Source organism: Sorghum bicolor, chromosome 1 (genome assembly GCF_000003195.3).
Source record: "Sorghum bicolor cultivar BTx623 chromosome 1, Sorghum_bicolor_NCBIv3, whole genome shotgun sequence".
NCBI classification, from domain to species: domain Eukaryota; kingdom Viridiplantae; phylum Streptophyta; class Magnoliopsida; order Poales; family Poaceae; genus Sorghum; species Sorghum bicolor.
This window is the reverse complement of record NC_012870.2, coordinates 51,627,919-51,637,216: the sequence shown is the minus strand read 5'-3', so window position 1 is coordinate 51,637,216 and position 9,298 is coordinate 51,627,919. Positions and strand designations below refer to the sequence as shown.

The following is a 9,298-nucleotide window of genomic DNA, read 5'->3' as shown; positions in this document are numbered from 1 at the left end:
TCGAACTTGACTTTCTCTTTATCACTTTCACATTCTCTTTGTGCATCACGGATGGCATCACCAAAAGCATCATCGCCCCGATCATCTTCTGTCGCTACCTCTTCTTCATTATCTCCCCCATTGCAACATCATTGAAGCCACCGTACTGAGCAATAATATTGGCATGATCCAATTCTTCTTCTTCTTCTTCACCTTCATCCATTATAATCCCGCTTTCTCCATATTTGGTCCAACAAATATAGTTTGGTACGAAATCAGACTTTAGTAAGTGCGAATGAAGAGTTCTTGAGTTAGAATATTCCGTCAAATTCTTGCACACGACACATGGACAGCACATGAAACCGTCCCTCTTATTTGTCTCGGCCACACTTAAGAAATAGTGCACACCATTAATGAACTCTTCGGAGCGCCGATCGGCATTATACATCCAATTACGTGTTACCATCCAGCTCGGGAACCGGGGCAACAGGCCGTTCCCGATCGGTGCTAATGCCTAATCCTACAGCAGTGTATGGTCCAATGGATAGTTTATATAGAATATTTTTATGTCCAATCACATTCATTCTCTCTCCATTCTTAGCCAATCATATCACTTCATGTCTTCGATTTTGTGTAGACATGGTTTCTAACTTAGACTCAGTTTCTATGATTTTTACTCTCTCTCTCTTCAATAACTATATTGCCACATCAGCAAAATGCATAGGTGACATTGCAATTAATGTCTATAGAAACCACAATGGTTTTTGCATTGGGAGTGCTCTTATACTGCACCGTACCTGTCCTGCTTGCCTCCCGAATGAGTGGGCAACGTGGCAACATTGGCTGGTACGGTACTACCTGCTAGGCTGCCTACTGACAGCCTCCCCTTCAATTACATTATTGCCGGTGTCACCCTTTGATTTCGCCGCTCTACTCCTCGATTGATCAATTTGGTTCCTTAATTTGGCGGCACTAGGGGATTACTTCAAGCATTGTTGGGGTAGACGGATGGTTAATTAATTGTTGGGCAGGTGGTGGGATATGATTATTGCAAGCATGATGGCTAGGGCATACGGATTAGGCCAAAAAAACCCAGTGGAGTAAACAGATGTTTTGTGTCAAGCCTAGGGCAAAAATCCACCGTTGGCTGGAGCACATCTTTGCGTTAATTAGTTTGAGAGGTGGATGTTATTTGGCGCTCCCGAGAAAGAATCCACAGTCACAATTCACATCATACATCCTTATAATTTTATGGGAAATTAAAATTTTGATGGAAAAGAACCAACAAATATATCTTCCAACATCTATCTACACTATTTTAGTCATGTACAAGTTTTTCCAACTAAGGGGCTGTTTTGCAAATTCTTCTTGCTTTGAAAGAAATGGACAGCTTCTTTGTGTGCCCATGTGTTAAAATAAAAACACACCGAGGAAGCAACAAACAATGACAAATAGAGAAGGATGATGAGTTGCAAACAGATCCATGATGGCTAATTGAGCAAATCAAATCGCTATTGCAAGGAGTGTTGAAATACATAGGAGTAGTAAGCCTAGGCTTACCAATTTATTACACACCCCACAAACAAAATAGTTGTATTTATTACATGATTTTCTTGTGGCCGATGGGACCCTATGGCACTGTAGCAAACGCAAACCCATCCAGCTGAGATTCAATCTTTGGCTTCTAGAACTATTTTGACGAGTTGAATGAAGATATTGCTGTTGTTGCTATCTTATTGTTTCAGAAGAGATTGGTGCTGCCTTCATGATTCCTTAGACAAAAAGATTTTCTATAAAGGAGCACGAGCTGGAGGAAGAAGAGGTGTAGGAAGTGGAGGAGGGGAAGGCGGAGTGCCCCTCCGAGGTGAAGGAAAAGTAGGTCCGCGAGGGGGAAGAAGAGGACGAGATGGAAGGGGTACCCCCAACCATGGTGCAGGAATTGGACTGGAAGGTGGACTGCCCTTTCGAGGGCGAGGAACAACAGGAGGTGGAATGGGTGCCTTAGAACGTCGTGCAGGAGGTGGGGTGCGCTTTCGCTGGGGAGGAAGTACCGGAGCACGAGATGGAGCTTTAAGAGGGGATGGGAGGGGTGCCCCTAATCTTGGTGCGGGTTGTGGAAGAGGGGAAGGTGGAGCGCCCTTTCGAGGGGGCGGAATAACAGGAGATGGAATGGGTGCCTTAGAACGTGGTGTAGGAGGTGGCTTGCGCTTTCGGCGGGGAGGAACTACAGGAGCACGAGATGGAGGTCTAAGAGGGGATGGGAGAGGTGCCCCTAATCTTGGTGCAGGTAGTGGAGGAGGGGAAGGTGGAGTGCCCATCCGACGGGGAGGAAGGACAGGAGCACGAGGTGGAGGAAGTGGAGTGGATGGGAGGGGTGCCCCTAATTTTGGTGTAGGAAGTGGATGAGTGGAAGGTGGAGCGCCTTTCTGACGGGGAGGAAGTATAGGAGCGCTAGGTGGAGGACAAGGACGACGGGACGGGAGAGGTGCCCCTAATCGTGGTGCTGGAAGTGGAGTAGTAGAAGGTGGAACACCCTTTCGAGGGGGTGGAAGGATAGGACCACGGGAGGGAGCCCCAAACCGAGGAATAGGAGGAATAGGTGTAGGTGGTGGAGCACCTACCTTAGGAGAAGGAAGAATAGGAGTACGAGTTGGAGCTCCTAGCCGTGTAGGAATAGGAGCTGGCGAAGGTGCCCTCAACCATGGACGAGGAAGAGGATTTAGAGGTGGAGTGCTTGTCCGAGGGGGAGGAAGAAGAGGAGTGCGAGGAGGAGACCCAAGACTGGGAGGACGAGGTGTCGGAGAGGGTGCACGTAGCCGTGGAAGAGGTAGAGGAGTGGGAGGTGGAGCTATGCCAACACCGGCTATGATAATGTCGCGAGCGAGGACGAGCAATACAGTGATCAAGATGTGGTCTAGCAATGAAAGGACAGTGCACGCCATGCTTTTGGAAAGAGAAGCTAGGTGGTGTGTGGTGTTGGGCACACACTACTATAATATATATAGTGTTGGTCACCTTGTATCCACCAAGTGACTTCGTCGTCCAAGTTATGTGCATGCAAGGCCAAAGAGGAGACCCAGATCTATGTCCATAGAAATCTCACAATTGGACAGTGATGCTAAACATTCGTTCGTCTCCATAGGTTCAGGCCAATGCTAGGTGCCGATATATACTCCAGTCGTCTTAAAATAAATGTTCTAGTTTGAACGGTGTAATTAATAAAGAAATTTTAGATTATAGCATCTAAAAATATAATGTTTTCTATATGCCCTGATTAAATCGTGTGGACAATAGGATGTTTTCAACAAACTTGAGATATTAATTTTTTTAACAAAATTAGTGGATGACGTGTACATGCAGCATCTATATATAGTTATACCTTCACATCTAAGCACACGTTTGAAAGAGGTTAAACCACAAAAAAATGATCCTTGACCACAAACTGTCAAGTAAACGCACTCAATGATAGAAAGCTAAGGAAAATAAGTTTCCTTGACGACTCTAGTACTCAAGGATGATTTTTTTGAGGCTAACCGCCAACGAAATTAGAACCAGACTCAATTTGCTAAAGGGCCAAGGAAATATTGCAACCACTAAGGAAGGTAGTTTTCTTGAGGGTCAACAGCCACTAAGTAAATTAATTTTCTTGAGGGTTGATAACCTCCAAGGAAACACACTACTATTCATGGTCGTTTTGCAACCCACATTGCGGTCGCTTTTTGCCCTCGATGGTGATTTAGCGGCTGTGAAAGTCGTAGCTATCAGCGATGCAGCCACGGACCGACTGGGCGTTAACTCGCACCGCTATTTTGGCTTATGATCCGTCTGTGATAAGGTCCTTACTTCAGTCACATTGAAGCACGATCCGGTGCTGTTTGCATATACTACACCAATGTGTCAGTTTATGATCCATCCTTGATCACGTCGTTGTTTCCCTTCCATTGAAGCATGACCCGCCTATGTTGGTGTAGGCCAACATTGTCGCGTTGTCTTATGATCCGCTCGTGTTAGTGTATGCTAACACCCCCATGTTGGCTTATGAGCCATCCATGATCAGTTAGGTCATTATTTCCATCATGATGTTACTCAACTCACCTGTGTTGGTGTACACTAACACTGACGTTTGGACCAATAATCCGATTGTGTCCAGTGCACATTCACCGTCGCTTTGGCACCCGACACATCTGTTTTGAGGTAGACATCACCATCGGTTTCAACGTATAAACCATCTGGTGGTCACTGTTGCATTGCAGTATGATTTGGATGTGCTGCACTATTGATCCCTACCACATGAGACGTCTGTCTACTTGACTAACGGCAAGCGTTACGACATGATGACAGAATTGCATCCGGTTTTCATAGTTTATTTACTAATTCAGATAGGGCCTTAACAACTTACTGAACACACAACATACAGATGTAAACATTAAACGCCATTCATCATGTCCACGACAATAAGAGTACAACAACATAACAACCGTGTCAACTCAAGAATTAACAGGAGCGGTACATAGATAGGAGAATAAAGGTTCTGCTCCCTACTGACTTACATAACAAAGACGAGGTAGATGTGCTCTGCTCCTTCAGATTGCCACACCTTGTAAGGCAAAGTTTCCTTCAGCTTTGTAGCCAGTGCACCATGGAACCCCTCTTCTTCATCCCTTAGCCATTGTAGGAAAATCGTTTAGAAGCACTCGGATTCCACAACCTGCACAAAGTAGCAGCATTTGTAATATTCAACATAAAATTGCTTTAGTTACCAAGGAAAAACTATATTCTATATAAAATCAAAACAACTCCACACCTTACAAAGAACACCATATGAAACTTTACTATTGTCTGACCTACTCCATGAACACTGGGAACAAAAGCAAGATAATGAGGTCCTTCCGGACTTAGCAAGCAGCTAGGTCTACCATACCGCGTGAAGTGGGTAGGGAGGACAAGAACTTTTCTGAGTTTCATGTCATATGCAATTAGTTTTTTGTCCTCGCCAGCTAAGAAAATCAAATTCCATTTCAGGTGAACTGCAATCACTCTATACTACACATTGCAAAGATCCTAACAAAACTTAATTGTACTCTGTCCAAATATCTCAAGCATGGTCATCGTATGCTTCAATGTTAGTCTTCTAGGACCCAGAAGGAAAGCTAATACCTCCGATACATAGCAGTAGTATATGCACACAACTGACCCTGAGCTTCATGGATGGAGATTGTTGTTTCACCATATGGCCTATGAATTTTCCTCCATGTCTTTCCCTACATATGAACAGCAACTATCTTGGATAACCTCATCCAATGCATAAAACCATTAATATACACAGTTATCAAACATGTGCATACAACACCCAGGCCCCATTCAAATTCCTTGAACATCCTAGGGTCTGCATTGCGCCAAGCTGTGACTACGAGGGGATGTCCATTGACTTCTTCTCTAGTCTCACGGTCTGTGGTGCTCCCGCTGTGACTGCAGGGTGATGTTAGAGTGTACCTAGTCTTAGTGCTATGGTTAGGCTAGTGTACATGGTCTGAGTGCTATAGATAGGTTAGGTTGCTCTCAGCCATTCATCCTAGCATTTAAGCAGGCAGGCACTCTATATGTACCGACAAGAATCCCAATGCAAGACAAGCATTCATACCGGTATTCACATTCTTTCACCAACCCACAGAAAAGGACCTATTTCAGGGTTGAAGTCTTGTCCTGCTGCCCACGACCCACCAGGCATGTCGATAATTTTGTAGGCTGTCAGGATTTATTGAAGATGATGGAAGCAACAACATCAACAAGTCACTGAAGATCATCAAGCGGAAGTGAAGTGTTTCTATTATTCCGTTGTAATCCTGTGCTTTACAGCGTTAATTAGATGTGCATTCAGATTCTTGCAGTCCACGAAAGACAAGGATTCTTTCATAGACTTCCATATTGCACAAATTCAATTGCCATGTCATGAGCGTATATATTTGTGTCGCAATAAAACTCATACAACTTGGCAATGTTGCTGCAGTGCATGCATCACAAAGGGAAAGGTTTATCTCAAGCTTGGCATCCAAATAAAATGAAGTAAAGTTGAAGCAAAAAAGCCTCACATGAAGAGAACTACATCATATCATAGTTCAAAGAAGGAAGCAGTAAAAGAACTTACCAAAGTGATGAGCTGCGTCCTAATTCCAGTACAAAGTTGTGCTAAACTTGCGAAGAACCTAGTGTCTAAAAGAAGAGAACAGGTCACAGAGAAGCAGTGCATCTCACCTGAACCAAACGCCTCTAAAGTATCATCCAAAAGATTAATCCAGGAAGGGAAGGAAAATAATGTACTAGCATAGTGGAGACAGAGGAGACTACTTGAAGCTTGAGAAAGTAAAAGGAAAGCCTAGGTAACTTTCATAATGAAAATGAGGTCGACACTCTCTTCTAGTTTTCTTCCTCAAGAGAGAAGGCGCAGTCTGGTGGCTTTAGGGTATGTTTTAGTTATTTTCCAAGGGAAAGAGCTAGCTTTGTTGAGGCCAAACCAATTAATTGCAATTGCCATGGCTTGGATGGAGTGGCAATTTTTTTAGGAAACAAGAGCTGGTTGCATTAAACGGAATAAGAACCAAAGTACACATTTAACTAAAGAAACAAGATAAAGAAAGGAAAAAAATCAAGACAAAGCAAGCAAAAGTCATATCAGCACATCTTATACCAAGAAATGTGTAATATCAATTCAAGCAAATATACATGGAAGCTTATCAGCTTTCCATACACATGGGGTTGCTAAGAAATCACCTGGAACACACTTTAAAAGTGGTAGCTTTAAATGTGCATAAAGACTATGTAAACACACACTTCCAAACTAAAAGATGTCAATTCCAGTAAAACCACTTGACATGCAAAGGCCAGTAACAAACTAAGATATATATTGATACCAGCCTGGTAGTCAGGCTGGTACCACCTCCATGCCATTTGCATCACAGAAAAATAAAGTAGGAGACAATATGCAACTCAAGCAAAGATCATCACATACCATTGCAAGGCACACTATTTCTTCATAACAAAATTAATTCCAATTTCAGACTGACTGAATGAAGATACAGCATTGACATTGAAAACACAACAAGTTTGAAGCATCATTTATGCAAATTGCATAGGAGATTACAAGGTGTCTTTCTGAAAAGGAATACAATGCGGTTTTAAGCAAAGTAACAATCAAGATTATTTTAGGTGTATGACAATTTTCATATGAATGCCAGATTCAGCAGTTACAGTGAAACGGATCAGCTGCTGACAGATCACTGGCCCGCAAAACATGTATCATATTGTGGTGGAATTTATTCTCAGTGAAAGTAAATGAAACACCTCTGGAAGAGCTCTTGTCCAGCTTGAGCTGTCTATTCTGGCTTCTTATCCAGTTCTTGTCATGATAGAAATAACTTGGGACCACAAACCTCATAGATTCAAGCATTCTTGCATTCTCCACAAAGAATGTCACAAATTCTGATTGTTCTGCTGCGCCCTGATAATTTATCATCACTATTGTTTTCAGGCAAAGGTCAAGCGATTTGATAAGATTCCTGTGTTTACGGGGCCACTGGTTCTTGTGTCCTTGTGCACAAGACTGCAAGTTAAAATGAGTGTGAAATATTAGTTCAGACCAAGAAATCAGACAAGGTTAGCCACGGCATTATGGAGAGCAAAATTAACTTTCTATGTGTATATTGAAGTAAGAGACATTACCAGCTGGATGTACAGCTTCTCTAGGCACGGAAAACATCTAATGAAATTGAGAACATCATCCAGACAGAGAGACAAAGGGAACACAGATAAGACCTTGACAGTGTGCATTGGCACCATTGCTCTCATGTCAATAGAACATATTCCCTTGGTCAAATAAAACATTTTGTTAGTGAATCAAAACAAAAAGTTATGAAATAAAATGCTCTAAATAAAAATCAATGGGGGAGCTCATAATTATTTTCAAAAATAACTTGAGTAACATGTAAGTGTGAACATTGGGACTTGGGAGAGGGCTCTGTTACCAGAAATGTCGTAGATCCAAGAGTGAGCATTGTCTTGTCATTATTCTCAAAAATACAGCCCAGGGTTTCCAGCTTTGGTGCTGAGATCACTGATATGTGCAACCTACTATATCGCTCAAAACTGATAAGCCTCTCAAGTATTGGCGCATCCTCAATAATGAGCTCCTCTATAGTGGGACCTTGTCGAAACGAATCAGTATGAACAACTATGCTCTTAGTCACCAAATTGCAGACAACATAGTGATACCCAATGCACCAGCATAGGATGAGCTCGTGGCAGCAATCTGTGATCACAACATTCTCAATGGGGAAGGGCAAGAAGGCCAAGGAGGGGTATTCACCGTTGATGCTGATGAACTTGCATCTGCCTTTCCAGCTTTGGTAGAAGAATCCGGAAACAATCTAGGGCCGCTCCTTATGGTACAGACACACTTGCATGTGCGCATGGTGCGGGCAGTGAGGCATTGGAGGATGAGGGTGAAGACATCTATCATCTATGAGGACGTGCACTTTGCTCCTCTTGTTTGGGGCCTCCTCCTCCATCTTCAGCTGATCTGGTGCAGTGAGGTTGGCAATGGAAGTGGTTGCGCTATCGCCTGAATCAGAGATGGAGTGACTACAAAGCTTAGATCAGTTTTTGTATTCAAATGAGTAAAGGGGGGAACAAAAAACTAAGAAAGAAGGAGGAAAGTGCAATAGAATTACCACTGCCTTTAGATCTTGCTCGATTGGCGGCCACGGTACGGTGGTGATGAGTACCGTTCGGGTCACCATTGGACCTGTGCGAGGCCTGCCCATGAGGTATACCGGCGCTGGTTATTAGGTTCTCAGCGGTGAGTGGCGGCTTGCACCCAGCTGAGTAGGGGCGGTTGCGCTGTTCACTGGGGAGTGGGGAGCAAGGAGCGGCAGTGACGAACAAAACTTATCCACAAAAGATAGGGTGGGTGACACAGGGTGGGCACTGTGGTTTGTAAGCAACCCTTTCAGACACGGAAATGGAAATTGTGCAAGAATTTGTAAAATTGCTGGGCTTGGTTTACCATCCACACCATATGCAGGCAGCTGTGAAGGCTACAGATGGTGATGGATACAGAGAAAATTGTTCCAAGAGCCACGGCGCCACATTGTGTCGCCACAGACATATGGCGTCACGAGCTAGCTAGCTCATTCTTCCTGGTTATAAACCGTCACTAGTTCTACCTGACATTGTTTTCCTTTCTTCAAAATCATGTGTAGCACGTGTCTCACTAGGGAAGAGAATTTTTGTTACACAATCAGTCGCGTTCCATGGTGATGTGGCA

At 43.5% G+C, this 9,298-nt stretch overlaps 1 protein-coding gene across 3 annotated transcripts; it reads right to left on the bottom strand.

Annotated features, from left to right (window-relative positions):
- LOC8083575 lies at positions 4,376 to 8,940 on the bottom strand. 3 transcript variants are annotated; one of them, XM_021460056.1, is made up of 5 exons: positions 8,703 to 8,940; positions 7,998 to 8,593; positions 7,696 to 7,839; positions 7,318 to 7,576; positions 4,376 to 4,687 (listed from the first exon to the last, which is right to left on the bottom strand). In XM_021460056.1, the coding sequence occupies exons 2-5, from the start codon at positions 8,025 to 8,027 to the stop codon at positions 4,635 to 4,637; spliced, it is 486 nt and encodes a 161-aa protein (XP_021315731.1). In that variant the 5' UTR covers positions 8,028 to 8,593; positions 8,703 to 8,940; the 3' UTR covers positions 4,376 to 4,634. The 3 variants fall into 3 exon arrangements, with proteins under 3 accessions (XP_021315731.1, XP_021315729.1, XP_021315726.1); XM_021460054.1 differs by lacking the exon at positions 4,376 to 4,687 and having other exon boundaries at positions 7,041 to 7,576; positions 7,998 to 8,613; positions 8,703 to 8,939; XM_021460051.1 differs by lacking the exon at positions 4,376 to 4,687 and having other exon boundaries at positions 7,041 to 7,576; positions 8,703 to 8,939.

What these genes read in the sequence shown, in the direction of transcription:
- LOC8083575 (XM_021460054.1), bottom strand. Translation starts at nt 8,027, where the DNA reads ATGCTCACTCTTGGATCTACGACATTTCTG. An exon ending in TTGGATCTACGACATTTCTG is followed by an intron (nt 7,840 to 7,997) that starts GTAACAGAGCCC and finishes TATTTGACCAAG; the next exon opens with GGAATATGTTCTATTGACAT. An exon ending in AGAAGCTGTACATCCAGCTG is followed by an intron (nt 7,577 to 7,695) that starts GTAATGTCTCTT and finishes TTTAACTTGCAG; the next exon opens with TCTTGTGCACAAGGACACAA.